Source organism: Pipra filicauda, unplaced genomic scaffold (genome assembly GCF_003945595.2).
Source record: "Pipra filicauda isolate LSUMZ 115617 unplaced genomic scaffold, ASM394559v2 scaffold373_size706493_pilon, whole genome shotgun sequence".
In the NCBI taxonomy this organism is placed as follows: Eukaryota; Metazoa; Chordata; class Aves; order Passeriformes; family Pipridae; genus Pipra; species Pipra filicauda.
The window spans coordinates 590,171-608,897 of record NW_024104502.1 but is presented as its reverse complement, the minus strand read 5'-3'; the positions used below and the strand labels follow the sequence as shown (position 1 = coordinate 608,897).

At 52.8% G+C, this 18,727-nt stretch overlaps 1 protein-coding gene across 2 annotated transcripts in view; it reads left to right on the top strand.

The window, feature by feature from the left end:
- The first annotated feature begins 12,524 nt into the window (after positions 1-12,524).
- The window catches only part of FBXW11 (F-box and WD repeat domain containing 11), a 77,971-nt gene continuing 71,768 nt past the window's right edge, over positions 12,525-18,727 (top strand). The window contains exon 1 of one of the 2 annotated variants that reach the window (XM_027711291.2): positions 12,525-12,607. Coding sequence is in view for 1 of the 2 variants with exons in the window: in XM_027711290.2 (XP_027567091.1) it covers positions 12,563-12,607 (45 nt within the window). In the remaining variant the exon portion in view is untranslated. The remainder of the gene's footprint in view (positions 12,608-18,727) is intronic. The other variant, XM_027711290.2, reaches the window with a different exon arrangement.

Here is an 18,727-nt window from a genome sequence, read left to right as displayed (position 1 = left end):
CACCCTGACAGAAGGATGAGGCCACTGGAGAGAGAGGTGGTGAAACTCTTTTCTTCCTTCCAGCTGCCGAGATCCAGTCGCTGGGTCCCTTTCACCCTTCAGAAAGCAGTTCTGTTGCAGCCTGGCTTTTGTTCCAGTTGCACTCAGGTTGTTTCCTGGCTAAAAGTGCTGATTTCCAGCCTTTTTTCACACCAAATATTGCAGCGGATCAGGTGGGTTTTCCTGCTGTGTAAAGGTGAGCATCACCCTTGCAGTGCTCCCATCCAGGAGCCTCGACTACCTTCAGCACATGGAATTGATACAGCTTGGACCTGGGAAGGGGGTTTGGGAGGGGGCAAGTGTGGCCACTTCCAGCCACAAGCGGTCGAGGGCTGCAGGTTTGGGTTTGGGAGCCAGGCAGGATGGCTGGATTGGATGGAAGGATGGATGGATTGGATGGATGGAGGGATAGCTGGATTGGATGGAAGGATGGATGGATTGGATGGATGGAGGGATAGCTGGATTGGATGGAAGGATGGATGGAGGGATGGATGGATTGGATGGATGGAGGGATGGATTGGATGGATGGAGGGATAGCTGGATTGGATGGAAGGATGGATGGATGGATTGGATGGATGGAGGGATAGCTGGATTGGATGGAAGGATGGATGGAGGGATGGATGGAGATGGATGGATGGATTGGATGGATGGAGGGATAGCGGATGGATGGAGGATGGATGGATGGATGGATGGATGGAGGGATGGATGGATGGATGGAGGGATAGCTGGATTGGATGGAAGGATGGATGGAGGGATGGATGGATGGATGGATTGGATGGATGGAGGGATAGCTGGATTGGATGGAAGGATGGATGGAGGGATGGAAGGATGGATGGATGGATGGATGGATTGGATGGATGGAGGGATAGCTGGATTGGATGGAAGGATGGATGGAGGGATGGATGGATTGGATGGATGGAGGGATGGATTGGATGGATGGAGGGATAGCTGGATTGGATGGAAGGATGGATGGATGGATTGGATGGATGGAGGGATAGCTGGATTGGATGGAAGGATGGATGGAGGGATGGATGGATTGGATGGATGGAGGGATAGCTGGATTGGATGGAAGGATGGATGGAGGGATGGATGGATGGAGGGAGGGAGGGATGGATTGGATGGATGGAGGGATAGCTGGATTGGATGGAGGGATGGATGGATGGATGGATGGAGGGATGGATGGAGGGATGGATGGATGGATGGATGGATGGATGGATTTCCACCCACCTGCCTGCTGGACCATGGGCTGGGAAATCCCTGGAAGGGATCTGGCCTTGATCAGCTGGAATTGAGAGAATAAATGAAGTGCCACTTCCAGGCTGTCCCGTGGAGCTGGTGCTGGGCATCTCAGAGTGGCTCAGAGCACACCCAGGGTCCCATCCCCGTGTCCAGCCGAGCTTGGCCGGGCACTGCCAGGGAGGGCTGGGGGGAGGCTCTGCTGCAGCGCCTGCAGAGGATCATCAGCTCCTGCTGCCTGCCTGCTTCTGTTTCCTCACACTGAAGGGCTTCAGCTCTTCCAAACGTTCCAGCTGCCCATGCCCCAACCCTCAGTGTTACCTGCTCCTTTTCATGTCATGGGTAGTGAGCCCGCCCTGCCCTCCCTGCCTGCCCTGTTTGCTGTGAAGCTGCTCAGATATTCTGATAATGCACTTTTTAAACACCATTTTTTTGTCTTGCCGTAATTAAAGCCAGAATTTGCCCTTTCTAAGCTGTTATTTCGGGAGCTGGAGCCCGGCCTGTGCTGTTGTTGCTCACGGGCTGCAAATGCCATTGTCCTGGGCAGCCGAGCCCGGCCCGCGGCGCTGGGAGGCAGCTCTGGAATTCCACTCGGCTATTTTTAGTCGGTGGTGAAAAACTGCACTTCCAACACTTCTGAGTCGTTGTCAGGGCTTAAATAAATCAAAGAGCAAATCCTGGCTTCTTGCTAATGAGTGAGACAAGGGGGTGACCTCGAGCTGCTGCGGAGGCTGAGCTGGGGAAAGGGTGGAATTGGGGGTGGGGAGAGTCTGGCTGGGAAGGGGCTGGGACATCCCAGCTCTGCCACAGCCACTGCTCTGTCCTGCTCGGTGCAGGTATTCCATGGCCACTGCTGGGGGCTGACTCCTGGCTCCTTGCTCTTCTCCCAGTGCCCCTCTCAGGGCTGGTCCCAATCCCCTCTGCCTCCCCGGGTTCCCCCTTGGCTCTGTCGTGGCTGTGGCTCCCTGGCTGTGCTGTGTGTGCAGGTCTGCTCCCCCCAGAGCCACCTCAGTGCCCACCCTGGATGTGGCAGCTCTTGGACAGCCAGGACTGGGAGGCAGGAGCTCCTGAAGGAATCTGTGTGTAAGTCCAGCTGTCTGAATGTCCAAGTGTTGGACTCTTCCCTACAACCCCAACCACTTCTAGAGCTCTTAAGGCACAGCCAGTTTCTAACCCAGGTTCTTCTTTTTAATGCCAGGGCAGGACTTTCCTGAGGAGCAGCTTCACCTGTTTGGCCACCAAGCTTCCACGCTGGCACAAACCCCTCCTCTGGCAATGCTCTCTCATGAGCACCACCTGTGAGGTGCAGCCATGCTGTGTCTCCTCTCCAGCTTTTCTTCTCCAGACTAAACAAACCAGCTCCTTGGTGCTTCCCCAGGGATCAGGGTTGTGGCCACACTCCTGCAGCCCCTGCCAAGGCACAGCTCGTGCTGCTCAGCCATGGGGGGGTTGGGATGGTTTGGGGGGCACAGGAGGGCACTGACTGGGTGTGCAGGAAGGATGTCAGAGGACAGACCTTACCCCCAGTGGGGAGGTTCTGCACTGTCATGTCTCAATTTACCCCAGATGGCAGAGAGGTTTGTATTATCTGAGGACAGAGGGGATGGAGGCGGGAGACTTGCCTGGAAGGTAAAAGTGAACGAAAAAGCCGTTTTCCAGTGAGGAAAATGGAAACTGTAGAGGAACTGGGAGGCAGAAGAGAAGAGGGAGGGCTTCCTGGTCTCCCCTGGGCACTGCTGGAGCTGGATGCCATCCTTCAGGAACACTTTGCCTGGCCACAGATGTCCCCAGTGTGGGGACACTCCTGCTGCTGGGCCTGGCTGAGGTGGAGGTGTCTCCCCTTGCTTTGTCCTGCTGCCGTGGTGCCTCCCCCCAGGTGTGGGGGTGGGACACCCCAGTCCCTGTCACTGGGTATTTTGGGGGTCTCAGCCTTCCAGCACAGCACGTGGCTCCCACAGCTCCCAGGATCTCCCTCTGGGCCGAGTCTGGGTGGTTCTCAGAGAGATTGGAGCTGTTCAGAGGCCTGGAAACATCCGTGGGTGTGAAGGTCACCCCCATCGGGGTCCTGATTGTGGCCTTCCAGTGCCTGAAGGAGCAACCAAAAGGATGGAGAGAGACTATTTCCAAGGGCCTGGAGTGACAGAAAAAGAGGGAATGGCTTCAACTGCCAGAGGGCAGGGTTAGATGGGATATTGGGATGGAATTCCTGGCTGTGGGGTGGGGAGGCCCTGGCACAGGTTGCCCAGAGAAGCTGTGGCTGCCCCTGGATCCCTGGAAGTGTCCAAGGCCAGGTTGGACAGGGCTTGGAGCAACCTGGGCTGGTGGAAGGTGTCCCTGCCCATGGCAGGGCGGGGAGGGGTTGGAATGAGATGACCTTTTAGGTCCCTCCCAGTCCAGGCCATTCTTGCTGGGCTGGACATCCCCCCCCATGGGCACAGACCCCGGGTGCTGTTTGGGAGGTGCCCCTGTGCCACATCACCCACTGTCTCACCTCCTGGGGTTCAGGCTACCAGAGGAATCAAAGAGCTGCTGTAAATATGTCAAAATATCAGAATACACCTGAGGCTCAGGAAGAACTGCTGTTCCTAAGCCTCTCTCCTCAAAAAACTGCCTTTCCTTTGGTGTCTGGCCAGACAGGAGGTGTTGGGAGCTCCTGCAGCTCAGGCTGCACTGCACAGGACAGGAAACCTGGGGCTGCTGGGGGCCAGCAGGGATGGCAGGACCCAGGGGGACCCTCAGGGCATTAATCCTTCCCAAAGTCCACACAGCTGCAATTTGTGGTAAAAAAATAACCTGGAAGTAAATTCCAATGAAGACCAACAAAAGGGCTGGTGCTTTTCCCTTTCACTTGCAAACCCAGCAGGAGGTTTCATCCCTTACTGCCCAGTGCTGGGATAAAGCCCCTGTGTGAGACTTGCTTTTGTTCTCAGTTCTTATGATGGGATAAGTGGGCTGTTCTCGGTCCTCCTGTTTGTTGGGATAGATGGATGTGCCCGAAGGGCTCTGCAGAGTGAAGCAAGTCTTTTGTAGCTTTATTGTCATCCTCCAATCAATTACTGGCTTCAGGAGGTTGTCTTACCACTGGCAGGACACCAGCTGCCCCAATGTCACCTCCTGGAGCAGGCTGGAGAGCCAGCACTGCCCTCTGCCACACGTAGGAGCTCCTGTGCTGCTCCTGCAGCCAGTGCCGTGTCCTGGGTGGATCTGCCCCGAGCAGTCCCTGGGGGCTCTTCTGTCTTCTGGTCTGTACATCTAATTCAATGCTGAGGGCTGAGCTTTGCAGCATTTTCACCACATTTGATCCAATTCTTGAGGGCACCCACTGTAATTGCAGCAACCAAAGCAAAGCTCAGTGAGTTGCTGTCACTCGACAGGGACAATCCCTGGCTGTGGTGGGAACATGGTCCAGTTCCAGCTGAGGTCAAGTGGAGTCCTTGGGGCTTGTGGTTGGCTCAGAGCGATGGCAGCACCACATCCTCTGCACTGGGGCACCTGCAACATTGGGGCAGTTTGGGGGGACACAATGTAGGGAAGGTATTGAGCCATTGGAGAGTGTCCAAAGGAGGGACACGGAGATGGGGAAGGGCCTTGATTTGAAGGCGTGTGAGGACACTGAGGGCACTTGGTGTGTTCAGCTGGAGCAGAGGAGACTGAGGGGAGAGCTCAGTGCAGTTCCAATTCCTGGGCAGGGGCAGAGGAGGGGCAGGGACTGAGCTCTGCTCTGGGGGGACCAGGGACAGCAGCCAGGGAATGGCTGGAGCTGTGTCAGGGCAGGCTCAGGTTGGATCTCAGCCAAAGGTTCTTCCCCCAGAGGCTGGTTGGGCACTGCCCAGGCTCCCCAGGGCAGTGGGCACAGCCCCAAGGCTGCCAGAGCTCCAGGAGGGTTTGGCTGATCCTCTGGGGCACAGGGGGTGACTCTTGGGGATGGGCCTGTGCAGGGCCAGGGGTTGGACTGGATGACCCTTGTGGGTCCCTTCCAACTCAGCACATTCTGTGATTCTGTGATTCCATGATTTACTTTGCTCCAACCCTTTTAGGAGCGACACCCCCAGCCTCAGCTTCAGGGAAGAAGGTTTGGATCTGGTTTCGACTCCTGCAGCAAAAGGGATGCTGAAGTTCCAGGCAAGGGATGCAGAAATCCTTTTTGTTATTGTCCCTCCTTAAAATCCAGGTGAGAGCCCTGGAAAAGCTGCAGAGCAAGGCTGGCTCCGAGGATAAAACAGGGATTTTGTGACTCTTTTTTGTTCTCTTCATCCAGTACAAGGTGAAAAAATTTTTTAATTTCTTAAGTGTCCAAAACATGCTGAAGGCATCCAGAGAAAATAAAGACATTGCTGGAATAACCTGACTGTGTGTCTACAGAGAGCATTTGCCAGGGACAAATCAACAGGACAAGAGGACACAGCTTCAAGCTGTGCCAGGGGAGGGTCAGGTTGGACATGAGGAGGAATTTCTCCCTGGAAAGGGTGTTCAGGCACTGGCAGGGGCTGCCCAGGGAGGTGTTGGAGTCCCCACCCCTGGAGGTGTCCAAGGAAGGCCTGGCCGTGGCACTGAGTGCTCTGGGCTGGGGACAAGGTGGGGATGGGGCACAGGGGGGACTCCATGGTCTGGGAGGCCTTTTCCAGCCTCAGTGATTCTGGGATTCTGTGAGTACAGAATCAATGCAGTGTAAACATGAAATAAATAAACAGAAAGGTGCATGGGGTCTGGGTTGGGGCTGGCTTTGGTTTTGATGTTGGGGTACCAGTGCTGTGAAACAGCATTTCAGTGCCCCCAGCGTTTGAACATTGTGGGTGATGTGGGGAGGAGCTGGCCCGGGGCTGGGGGTGGCTCAGGGCTGTGTCTGTGCAGAGGTGCCCCCCCGGCAGGGCAGGGGGTGTGGGGGGGCTGGGCATGCCAAGCCAGGCTCAGGTGGGGCTGGGGATGCTGAGTCAGGCTCAGGGGAGAGGCTGCATGTGACTCCAGCCCCAGAGGTGCCATCCAGGACAGAGCAGTTCCCACCCCAAAAGTCCCCACAATCATTTTGCACCAAGTGGAACGGTGTCCAACAGCTCAGTGTGAGGGGTGTGAGGGCTGGGCAGCTCTGGGGACTCAGCCAGTTTCAAATATGGTTTATTACAAACTGAAGGGTTTTTTCATAGTACTCTAAAGCTGACACTGTATGAACTCTTCCCACCTTGTAAACACCTTTCTGAATTGTATGAGCTGATGGGTTTTTGTAGTTTTCATATGACTGGCAGTTTGAGTCCATATTCAAGACCAAATCTCATCATACCAGGGAGTATTTTTTTACTGACTTCACCTGCCTGTGTGAAGTGCAAAGAGCAACTACTGCTGTTTTCCTACACCTGGGAGAGGGTTTCTGGGCCTGGGGGAGATTTGAGGAGCAGTGGGCTGTGAGCAGAGGACAAGAGGCTTAATCCATACTTTGGAACGTGATTTTCTGCCTCTCTCATCTTTGGACCACAAGCCCATGTCCTGCTCATCCCGTGGGCTGTGTGAGCTGTGTGAGAGCTGCACCCCTGAGTCACCAACACAGGTACTGCAGCTGCAGCCTCCTGCTGCCCACACTTGCCTCTCCCCCCCTTCCTTATATCCCAATCTTTATCCAGGGAACAAAGCCACAGGAAAGAAGAATTGCTGGACCCCATGCCTGGGAGTGTGGGTGAAGATCAGTGGGTGCCCTGTGCCCCAACACCCAAGGCAGCAGTGCCAGCAGCCCTGTGCCCACACCCTCATGAGAAGCAGCCCTGGTACCACCCTGGGACTCCACGAATCTGCTCATGAATCTTTTCCAGATCTTTAAAAAACCCATTGAACCCAGTATCAGCTCATTTTGGCTACAAATACTTCTTTGAAGGAAGAATAAATGTTTTCACGCTCCAAGTGCAGCCATCCCTGCCCTCACAAGAATGTTTATTTATATCTCACTCCTACCAGCTGGAAGTTCAATAATTATTCTTCCAGCAGGAGAATTTGGAATGGTTCTGCCCCTGCTTTTCTAGTGCTCTCACTGTTACTGGCCATTGAGTAACCCTTGATCCCTATCCAAACAGCCAAATAAACACTGCAAGATCCAAGATGAGGGTTTTAGTGAGTAGACTCTGTTAGGCTGGGGATTTCAGGAAGGCATCTGAAATTTGGAAACGGATACCCACAGAGCTGCTGGAGGATTTGAGCAGCTGCCTCCCACCAGCCCCAGAGCAAATCCCAGAGATTGTGTCATTTTGTCACTGCCTGGCTCTTACTTTAACTTTTTTCCCTGCCTCAGTCTGGATCAGCAGTGGCACTGGGGGCAGTGGGTGGGTTCAGAGCAGCCTGTGTCCAGTTGCTCTTATGCTCATCTTGTGGGTGTTTAACACCCAAAGGCAGCCTTGGAATAAAGGTCCAAGCTGCCAGGATGATTCCCATCTGCCTGGGTTATCCAAGGCCTAAAAAAAATGCAGGAAATGGGCACAGGCTTAGAAATAGTTCACTTTATTATCCAGAAAAATGTGGTGAGACAAACTCAAGTGGTGTCTCTTCCAGTACCCCAGCCCAGGTGTGCTGTGGGGCTGGTCCATGGCAGTGTGAGCCACAGCCAGACCATCCTGCGTGGGAATAGAGGTTGGGGTGGATCAGGGAGCAAATCCTCCTGTGACAAATGAAGGTATCAAAAACAGGGACTCGAAATGATGGCCAAGGCTCAGCAGGGTCAGCCCAAGGTGGTGGTTTGGGCCGGGGCCGTGTCCTGGTGCACGCCCAGACAGGGTGACCTGGAGCTCTCAGGGCAGTGCTGGGCCTGAGACCGCAACACAAGTTGTCCAGGGTTTTTTTAAACACCTGATTCCTTTTGCTTTGATGCAGTGAGGGTGACATCACCCTCAGTGGATTCTGTTGCACAATGTGGAGATATCTCCGGGTTCCTTGGCACCGGGACTTTCCCTCTTCCACTTCCCCTCATCCTCATCCTCACAGGAGAACAGGCAGAGCGAGTTCTCTTGGGCTGAAACTGCCCCACCGTCCGGGTGTGCTTCCACCAGAGCAAGGTCCTCATTAGCACTAATTACCAGCCCTGTCCCTGCGTGGCTGCTGTGCTGATGTGACACAGATCTGTCACACACCGGGGAGGAGCTCCTGATACGGCCTTGTCTCAGCAGAGCACACGCCCAGAGACTGCTCCCCAAATTGCTGCAGCCTGGGGGTCAGGTACTCATGGGAATATCGTGCTTCAATCATAGACTGATGGAATCACTGGGGTTGAAAAAGCCCTCCAAGAGCATCAAGCCCACCCTGTGCCCCATCCCCACCTTGTCCCCAGCCCAGAGCACTCAGTGCCACGGCCAGGCCTTCCTTGGACACCTCCAGGGGTGGAGACTCCAACACCTCCCTGGGCAGCCCCTGCCAGTGCCTGAACACCCTTTCCAGGCAGAAATTCCTCCTCATGTCCAACCTGACCCTCCCCTGGCACAGCTGGAGGCCGTTCCCTCTCCTCCTGTCCCTTGTTCCCTGGGAGCAGAGCCCGACCCCCCCCGGCTCCCCCCTCCTGTCAGGGGGTTGCAGAGCCAGAAGGTCCCCCCTGAACCTCCTTTTCTCCAGGCTGAGCCCCCCTGGCTCCCTCGCATGACTGACTCTCTCTCAGTGAGTTCGTATCTCAGAAAAAATTTATCAAAAACCTGGTTTTTCATCCATCTTATTAGGTCTTGGACATGTTACTCACGAGGTCTTACTTTGGGAGCTGCTCAGAAACAATTTGAATTTACAGATGCAGGGATCAATATCCCCTCTCTTGCTTTTCCTGGTGTTCCCTGCTAAAGTCGAAATGTTTGATTTTTTTTATAATGCTTTCCTTAATTAATTTCAACGTTTTTCTCTTTCTCTCATATCATAGGAATTGTTTTTGTACTATTACAAGCAGATTACAGGAACTCGAGTTCCAGCTGACATCTCCTGCCACAGAGTGGAGTGAGACCCACGGCCACTGCTGCACCATCCATTGGTGCAATGCATCAACTGCCAGAATGAGACATGGATTTACTCTTTCTACAAATAAATGGAAGGTTTTTCCCCCCCTTTTTTATCCTTTTTTTCTTTTTTTTTCATGTTTTCCTCATTTCCTGTGTCCTGGCTATGTCCTTTCCACAGTCAGGACACCAGCCTGGCTGTACAGCAGTACTTTGGAAAGCCCCAAGAGCATTGTGCTGGTCAGCAAATCTCTATTCTGTGTATATTTAGACTGAGACGTGCTGATTTTTTACTTTGGTGTCACAAACAAATCTCTGCTGCCTTGGGTGATGTCCAGAGCAAACGTCTGATTACAGGGAGAGCAGAAGAGGCTGGATTTTGTCCCATCTCAGTCTCGGTGACACCTCTGTGAGCTGGCTGAGGGGGAGTTACACAACGGGTGTGATTTGACCTGCAAGTCCTTTGTTACAGGTCATGATGTGAAGGTGGAAGGAATTCAGCTCAGGTGCCCAGGGCTGACAGGAAAAGCCCTCGGATGTTTTTTCACCTGGAAATGGAGTGTTGTCCGTTGAGGGTCAGCAGTGCTCACACAGCCCAGGCTGACATGGGCACGTGTGTGACTTTGGGCCTTATGGCCCCACTTAGAGGGACTTTGGGGCAATGGCGTGTTTGGTGTTGGCTTTGTCCAGAAGAATGTAAATGGGGCAGCTTTTGAGGTACATCAAAGTTTCACCCCCAGACTTGGAGCAGTAGCAGTTGTTTGCTGGGGAGGGAGACTTGCAGCTCCTGCTTTACCTTTTAAGTGCTACAAAAAGGGTTTAGAGCTCACGACAAGCATTGTCCTAAGCAATTTTGAATGGATTAAAGACATTTCTGCTGACACCAATGTCCTGGGAGGCAGGTGTGCTGTCAATAAGAAAGGACTTTGCACCATTCCCATTTGTCCATACTCCATCTCTCTACCATTTGGCGGAAATTCAAACAGGTAACGGAAAAAAATGCTTAGCAGGAAGCTCTGGGTCCGTCTCCATGGCAAGCCCCAGTGCTGTGCTGTCACACCATGCTGCTGTTAGGACAGTTTGGATTTCGAATTCCAATGCCTGCTGCTGCATTTGGTCCCTGCTGTGTCATCTGCTGGCAGCCTGTGTGTCCTTGGTCCCCGAAGCACCTGAGTGTCTCCCATCCTGCCCTGGCTCCTGGGTGCTCCTGCCCCTCTGCAATGGGGGCACTGCAGTTTGCCTGTGGAGTACAGACCCTGAAGGCTGAAAAAGCTGCTCCTTGCCAAAGGCTGAGGTTAAGTAGATGGAAATGCCATCACCTGAGCCAGGTGTTTCCACGTCCCCTTGCAAATACGGCACATCTCCTTTACAGGCTTTTGTATCCCACCCTGTCTCCCTCTCACCTGCACGAGAGGTTTCTCTGGCAAGGCCCACTGGTTATTTCTGGATGCTGTGCCTGCTGTCAGTGGGATTGTGGTAAATAATCCCATGTCAGTGCATCCATGACAGGGATCCCTCTCCTCCAAGGCTGGCCCTCTGAGCAGCTGGAGGAGCAAAGCTGGCAGGAACAGGCACCCTGCTCGAAGGGACAGACAGGACAACCTGAGCCAGCAATGCCAGCAAGGTCAGGCCCGAGGCTGGGGCTTCTTAAATAAAACTGGTTATTAAATAAACAGCACAGTGTGCAGAACCAGCTCGTGATTCGGGGTATCACAGAATCCCAGACTGGTCTGGATTGGAAGGGACCTCAAAGCTCATCTTGTTCCACCCCCTGCCATGGGCAGGGACACCTTCCACCAGCCCAGGTTGCTCCAAGCCCCGTCCAACCTGGCCTTGGACACTCGCAAGGACAGCCACAGCTTCTCTGGGCAACCTGTGCCAGGGCCTCCCCACCCTCACAGGGAAGAATTCCTTCTCCATATTTTCACCCCTGAGTCCCAGGTGGTGGCACCTCCTCCCGTGACACTGTGGGCCGTGCAGGAGCTCGGAGGGGCAGGTGTCTCCTTTCCCAAGGTACCATCCTGTGTTGCAGCTCTTGGGTTTGTAACAGGCATTCTGGGCCGAGCGAGTCACTCCCAGCTCTGCTGAAAGCAGAACTGGGTCAGAGCTGCTGGGACACCTTACAGGGACAGCTACAACCCTGCCCAAGGTCTCATTCTTCATGAAAACACGACCCGTCACACAGCCCGGTACCGGTACCCGGTGACGCTGACGAGGCTCCCTCACCCCCTGAAGCTCCGTTCTCCTCCCCCCCAGGGCTTTCTCAGCGTTATTCAGGTGGATAGAGCCCTCAGGTTGGCATCAAGAGGGCGATTCCCTCTCTGGGTGAGCCAGAAGGATCCCAGAGCCACTTCCCTGGGCACAGTCCAGAGCGAGGGAGGGATTCTCCCAGGACTGGCTGCTGGAAGATTTCAGTCTTCCTGTGTTGGTCTGGGTGCAGAGCAGGAAAAAGAAATTCAGCCAAGTCTGCTTCAGTAGTGGGATATTCAAACTGCCTGGGATAGAATTAATTTATTGAGAACAGGAAAGCGTCATCTATTTAAATCTGTTAATTTGCCACGGCAGGTGGGAGGGCAGTGGAGCAGGACAGGGTGGAGCAGAGGGAGAATTACGGAATCCCAGATTGGTTTGGGTTGGAAGGGACCTTACATCCATTCCCACCCCCTGCCATGGGCAGGGACACCTTCCACTAGCCCAGGTTGCTCCAAGCCCTGTCCAACCTGGCCCTGGACACTTCCAGGGATGGGAAAGCCACAGCTTCTCTGGCAGCCTGTGCCAAGAGCTCGCGGCGAGCACACGCGGGTTCCCAAAGGCGTTTTTCCAGCCCTTTCGATTCCCCGTTTCCAGCACAAACCGCAGCGCGGCCCCTCCCACACACATACACGGACCGGCCCCACAGCGCCGCAGGGCCGCCCGTCCGCGGGAGCGGGGACACGGCAGGGGGGCTGCGGGCGCTCCCAGGGAGCCGGGACAGCCCCGCCTGTGTCGGTCCCCCCGCTTCCCGAGGGCTCCGAGGGAGCGGGACAGCACCGCCGCCGTCGGTCCCTGCGCCCCCTGAGGGAGCCGGGACGGCCCCTCGGCTGTCGCTCCCTGAGGGCTCTGCGGGGCCCTTCCCGTCACCCCCCGCGCGCGCGCGCCCCGCCCTCCTCCCCGCTCCGCGCGCGCCGTGACGTCACGGCTCGCCCCGGCGCGCGTGCGCGATCGCGTGCGCGTGCGCGCGGCGGGGGCGGGCGGGCCGAGCGGGGCCTGGCGGGCGCGGGGCGGCGGCGGCGGCGGGGCCGGGCCGGGCTGGGCCGAGCGGGGCTGGGCTGGGCTGGGCAGGGCTGGGCAGCGCCGCCGCCGCGATGGAGCCCGACTCGGTCATCGAGGACAAGACCATCGAGCTCATGGTGAGTCACCCCCCCCGCGCCCCGCTCGCCCCAGGCCCCGCGGGTCCCGCCCCGCCGCTCTGAGGGGGCCGAGCCGGGGCCGCGCCCCCCGCGAGGCCCCGCCGGGGCTCCCCGCGGGTAAATCACTAACAACAATTAACCCCGCGGGGGCCGCGCCGGGCCGGGGGCGCCGCACGGCCCCGCAGCGGAACGCCCCGGGGAGGGGGGTCCGGTCGCGCCTCCCCCGCACCCCCGGGCCGGGCCGGAGCTCCCGCCGAGCGGGGCCGGGGCCGCGCCGGGCCGGCACACACGGAATCACCTAACTGTGTATTGGTTGTACTCCTAATTAACGCTCACGCCGCTAAATTCACCGTAGCGGAGAGGCGGTCTGATGGGAGCAGTAGGAAGAGATGTTTTTTCTTTAATATAAGGAAATTAGGTCTCTTCAGTCAAATATGAGGGGCCCTTCGTTTTGCTGCCTTTAGGCATGAATTAAATTCAGTTAGGAGCTGGGAGAGAATAATAATCAGTAAATATCTTCTAATTTATTTGTCGTGAGCGTAACTGCTTTTTGTGCTAGGCATAATTTGGTCTCACATACGAGTTTTCATGCAGTTCTTCAGAATTGAGGGGCAGAATGCAAATAATTTGCTGTTAAGGCACTCTGAAGGTGAGCTGGGTTCAGTGGAGACATTAAATGGGTTTTTTGGCCAGTGGAGTTCTTGCTAAATTACCTGATCTGGAAAATATGAACTTTCTTTAAATGTATCACCTGGCCTCAAAAAGCAGAAATAAAATAGAAAAAGGGGAAACCTAAAAACCCTTTATGTTTCTTTCATTATTTTTACTGGTCGCTGAGGCCAAGGGCTTAAAAGCTGTTCCTGGGGAGCCCCCTACCCTGGCCCCTGTGGATCCCTGGGGGACATCAAAGCCATCAGTGCCCTGCAGCAGCGAGGGGAAGGCTGGGGCCGCTCTGTGGGGTCCCTCACAGGGTCCCTCTGGCTCCTCCAGAAAGATGCCTGTGAAATTCCCGAGGGGAAAAGTGAGTTCTGGTGGCTTTTTCCCTCCCTGGAGCTGTGGTTCACTGACACCCCTCTGCTGGGGGTTGTGTGAGGTGCTCAAATAGCGTTTGGGGCTGCAAGGTTTGGCTCCCTCAACTTTCTTTCTTGTTGTTTTCTAAGTGCTCTCCTGTTTTAGTCTCTCCTATTTGGGGCCAGGCTGTAGCAGGAGGAAGCAAATGGAACTTTTGCTGGTAATTGTTGTACCCTCCATTTACAGCTGGAGCTGGGAAATATGCTGATCCATGCAAATATCTGTGGGGTTAGTAAGAGTTTCATTATGTAGGAGGAGGTTTAAGAAACAAATTTTTCTCTCTTTCACAAGAAATGAATATTTGTAAAAATTTTAATAAGATGAACAGTTCTGTAGTTTCTAGCAGAAAATGTTACTCTGCAAAATGTAGATGGTAGCTGAATTTAATGTTAACCTAAGTGAGGGCTTGCACAGAAACACTTGTGTTTGAGTGGAAATGTTTCACTAAAATCGTTGAAAATCATTCCTAAATGAAGACGTGGAGGTTTTGCCTTCTTGTGTGGTGTGGAAGGTGAGATTCTCCAGGAGATTTGTTTAAATCCACAGAGCAGAATCTGTTTGGGCTGAGTTTCCCATCAGGGATTTCTGTGTGAAATGAAAACTCGGGTGTTAGTGCTGGTGGGAAACATCCCAAAGCCTGGGGCTTAGGGCTCATCCCAGCCTGGCAGACTTAGGGGGGTGCTGTTCCTTTTGAGGGTGCTCTTGGTTACTAAAAGCAGGATGTTTTATGCCTCTCTGATACAGGAGATGCCATTGGTGCTCTCTGGGTGCTCCATTACTTCCCTGCAGTGCCAGGATGAATCTGTAGTAAGTAGAGGAGCAAATGTGTGATGTGAAAGTTCTGAGGAGCAAACACAACCGGGTTCTGAGGGGCTGATAAACAAGAGATGATGTGTCAACACAGTAATTGCACGGAAGTTTCAGAACACGCTGTTCTAGCCCTCGACTTCCCTGGATAAATCATTTGCATTTATTTAAAGGAAAATCAGTCATGGAAATAACACTCTTCTATTTTTAAAGCTGGAATCTAAGAGAAATATTTTAAGGTTTCAAAGTGACAACTTTGATTTGCCGTATGAAGTTTTAGTGAGTGTTCCCAAGTCACTGTATCTCTTAGGACAGCTGAGGGCTTCCCGTACCTGGTGCCAGTTCTGTATCCTGTCATCAGTCATTCCCAGGGATGAGCAGTGATTGAGTGATGCCATTCCATGGCTTCATTTGCCTGTGCAGCTGAGCTCCTGGTGCCTGCAGAGGTGGCTGTGGGAGGCTCGAGGCCTCACGGGTTTCCTGGGGCTGACTGGGGTGTGCAGAGTCAGGCTCACGGTGTGTGCAGGGGGACAGGCTCAGGGAAGGGCTGTGTGAGAGTGGGTGGGAAGTGAGGGGTGAGGAAGTAATCCAGAACAGATGGGGGGCCAGCTACAGTGATTGAAAGGGCTCTTTCTTCCTGGGCTTGGTTTTCTCAGTGAAATTAGATAACTGTGACCTTTCTGCTCTTTTAAAGAACCAACCTTTTTTCTTTCTTAAGGTGAAGTACTAACAATGCTTTGTGAAATAGGTTTTGTTACCTCCGGAGTCTGAGTTGTGTATAAAATCTATGGTGTTCAGTCACATCAACCCTGTGACTTGCCTTTGACACCTGCTAAAAGCCTTGTGTTCTTCATTTTCTCAGGAAGCTTCCCTGCACCATACTTCAGTTTTACCAGCAGCTTTCAAAGCAGGGGGTAGTTAGCTGCTTAGTTTATATTAAAGTGGTCGTAAAAGAGTACATAAATATGACAAAGAAGGTTTTTTTAATACAGGTTAAAAAGTTAAGCGTTTATGGGGTAAACTGTGTCCAGCATAAGATGTCGATAGTACAAGAAAATAAATCTGTTGCTCCCAGGCTGTGGTACCCACCAGACCCCTCCGGGCCGTGGCTCCTGTGTGTAAATTCTCACATCTGTGTTTCACTGTGCCCCTGGTGCCTGTGCTGTTCTCCAGACACAGATCCCCGTGCTGGCAGTTCAAATCCAGCAAGGCACTGCTCCGTGGCAGGAGCAGGAAAGGGTTATGGAAAGGCCATGCCTAGGAATAAAAGGGACAAGCACTTGTTCACACTGTGTTATCATTTGCATCTTGAAGTTCCATATGTGGAAAATAATCTTCCTAACACACTGCCTTCAGTGTCTAGAATGTCTCTGGCTCTCCTAAAAGCGTCCAGTGTTTAAGTACCTCTGTAAATAATAAATGAAGAACTCTGATTGAGTATCTTGCCAGAAATCTTTCCGGTTCTCATGGCAGGGCTTTGATGGGAGTTGAAGGTCTTCAAATCCGAAGGTACCAATTTCAGAAGGATGTGTTTCACACAGGCCTACCTTGCCAGCAGCAGCTCCTGCTGTAAATCAGTTCCTTGGGTTACTGCAACTGGAGATGGTTGTGCCCCCAAACTATTTAAAGCTTTACAGTGCAAAATAAATCTCAGCATTCTGTTTGGAAACTAAAATACAGCTGCTGTGTGTATCTCAGGAGGGCTATAGTAGTCTGGCTTTTTTCTTCCTTGTCTCAGTCTTTGCAAGCCAAACAGGCAAAGCTGTATTTGTGGGAATTTTTTTCCACATATTCTTGGAGGAATCCTTCAAAGAGCGGACTTCTGTAGTGATGGAGATACAGGCAATGATCATCTTTGCAGCTGAAACAAAGGAGGTGCTGTTCTGGCTGAAACGTCACTGGTTCTTAATCGAAGCCTGGGAGTAGATTGAGAGTTAGTAAGGCTTTTGTAAACCTGTGTGTAACCTAGTTGTGCTTTCTTCAGCAGGGTAACAATCTCTTGGCTCTGCAGTTATCATTTTTTTGATCTTCAGTAGCCAAACGAACAGAGCTGGGAGCTGTGTGTTGGACATTAAAGCACGCAGGGGTTCATACATGGAGTAAAGGCAGTGGCTGGAGCAGACAGCTGAAGAGGTGGTGCTTGGATGGGTGTTAGGAAGGCCCAGCCTTAGGATGAGCCTGCGGGGCAGGGGATGTGAGGTCTGTGCTGCTGCCAGGCTCCAAGTGACAGTCCCATTTCAGAGAGTGCCTCCGAGAGGAAGGATGCAAAGCTAAAGAGAAGAAATTGCTGTGACTTTGGCAGCCATGCAGAAAATGGGAAGGAAGAGCTTAAGAACATGAATTAGAGCACAGCAGAGTGGGGAGGAAATGAGGGAAGTAGACAAAGAAGTGTGGAAAGCTGCACCTTTTGGGAAGGGTTAGGTGAAGGAATGGTCTGACTGGGGAAATGGGATGGCAGAGGGAAGAAGGAGACTACAAAGATGCAGAAGTGTGAGGTTTGTGATGAGGGTGGCAGCAGCCGTCAGTTTATTCAGGTGAAGGAAAGCTGCAGATGTGCCAGTTGTAGGGAAAATTCTGAAAGTAAATTGCTTTTGGTTCTTAATAGAAAAGTTACAGTATCTTGAGGAGAGTCTGGTGTTTGACCAAAGTTTCACTTTTTCAGTCTCTTTCGAGGTTTGGAGGCTTTTTACCTCCCAGTGCAGTTCCATTTTGTACCATCAGTGCATTTTCCAGCTCTGCCCCACGTGAGCAGGGGAGGTGCAGCAGAGAGAGTTCCCTTGAGCTGGAACGCTGCTCGGCTTCCTGTGCGAGAGCAGAGCAGGTCCGGGGCTGCTGCCCGAGCCCTGCCCCGCGCCTGGGGATCCACATCCCGGTGTCCATGAGGAACGAGATCCCCTCCCCGCGGGCAGGCTGGGCTGTGCACAGCTGCCCTCTCTGAAGTGCTCTTGGGTTGCTCCTTTCCAAAGCACGTGGAGCATGTGGAGCACGTGTCTGCCGTGGCTGTGTCACACGGTGCTCGCTGTATCCCTTGGGATACGGGGCTCGGAGCGCTGTGGAAAATTTGGGTTGCTGAGGAGCGTCGTGAGCAGCATGTCAGCAAAACAACCTGCCTTGTTACGAGCTGTGCCCTCAGAGAGGCTGGGAACGTGCTTTGAAGGACGGCTGTACCTTTTCATTTCCCCTGTGTTTTCTCAACCACCTTCTCTCCTTACACCACCGTGCTGTGTGTCTCTGCTGGGGGGTGTTGCTGTGCACTTGGAGGTCTCGTTTCTTTGGCATTTCCACATCCCTGTCCCTGGGCAGCTGCGGTGCTTGTGCAGCAGCATGTGAAGGGAGATTGCTGATGGCCCTACAATGAAATGGATGTTGCAGCAAACGTGCCAATGTGAGAGGGATGATGTGTGGGAGAGAGTAAGAGGCCATGGTTATGAGAGGGCTGCTCCGTGACAAGGGGTTTTTTTGTTGCAAGGGAGAAAATAAATTGAAGGGAAATGAGAATATTTACTGAGTTGTTTAAACTAATGCTGATTAGTAACAATCCTTTCCTTCCAGCTTTTTTCTTGGGTGATGTCTTCTTTATACGAGTGCCACTGTTTATGTTGTTACATAATCTGATTTCTTGGTTTGATTTTTATGGCATCATTATTCACAGAAAATCCATTTTTTCTGGAAAATCCCTTCCTTCCCACCTTTATTGATGTATTTATGAGCTCAGTGGTGTGACATCTGACAGCCTACTCTGCTTTCCTGTACCACTTCCACACATTTTCCAATATGAGCAATGCATGACCGAGACCAGATAATGCAAAAGTAACATAATGCTGTTTGTGTTTTGATAACCAAAAAGCACTGACTCTTTTTGAAAACTTAATTTGCTTCTCATGCAGGCTAAATTAACAACGGGAACGTTTGAAGGCATGTTGTTTCTTCGGTGCTTTGTTAATCCAGGTCCCCGCAGGACTTGCATCCTTGTATTTGCACCCCAGGAAATTACCAGTTTTATTTGGGATCAAAGAGTAGTTCAGCTTCCCGGGCCTGTTTCTCATATGAATACAGCTGGAAATTTGTAAGATGTAGTAGGGACCTGCTTGATAGGAATAGGGACTGATGTGGTTTCTGAGAAAAACAGTGAAAAAAAAGCTTTTGTGGGTCAACTTCTGGCTGTGGCAACACTACAATATTTTGTTTTGCTCATTGACTTGGAGGAGAATCACAGCTATATATATGTGTATGTTCAGTGTA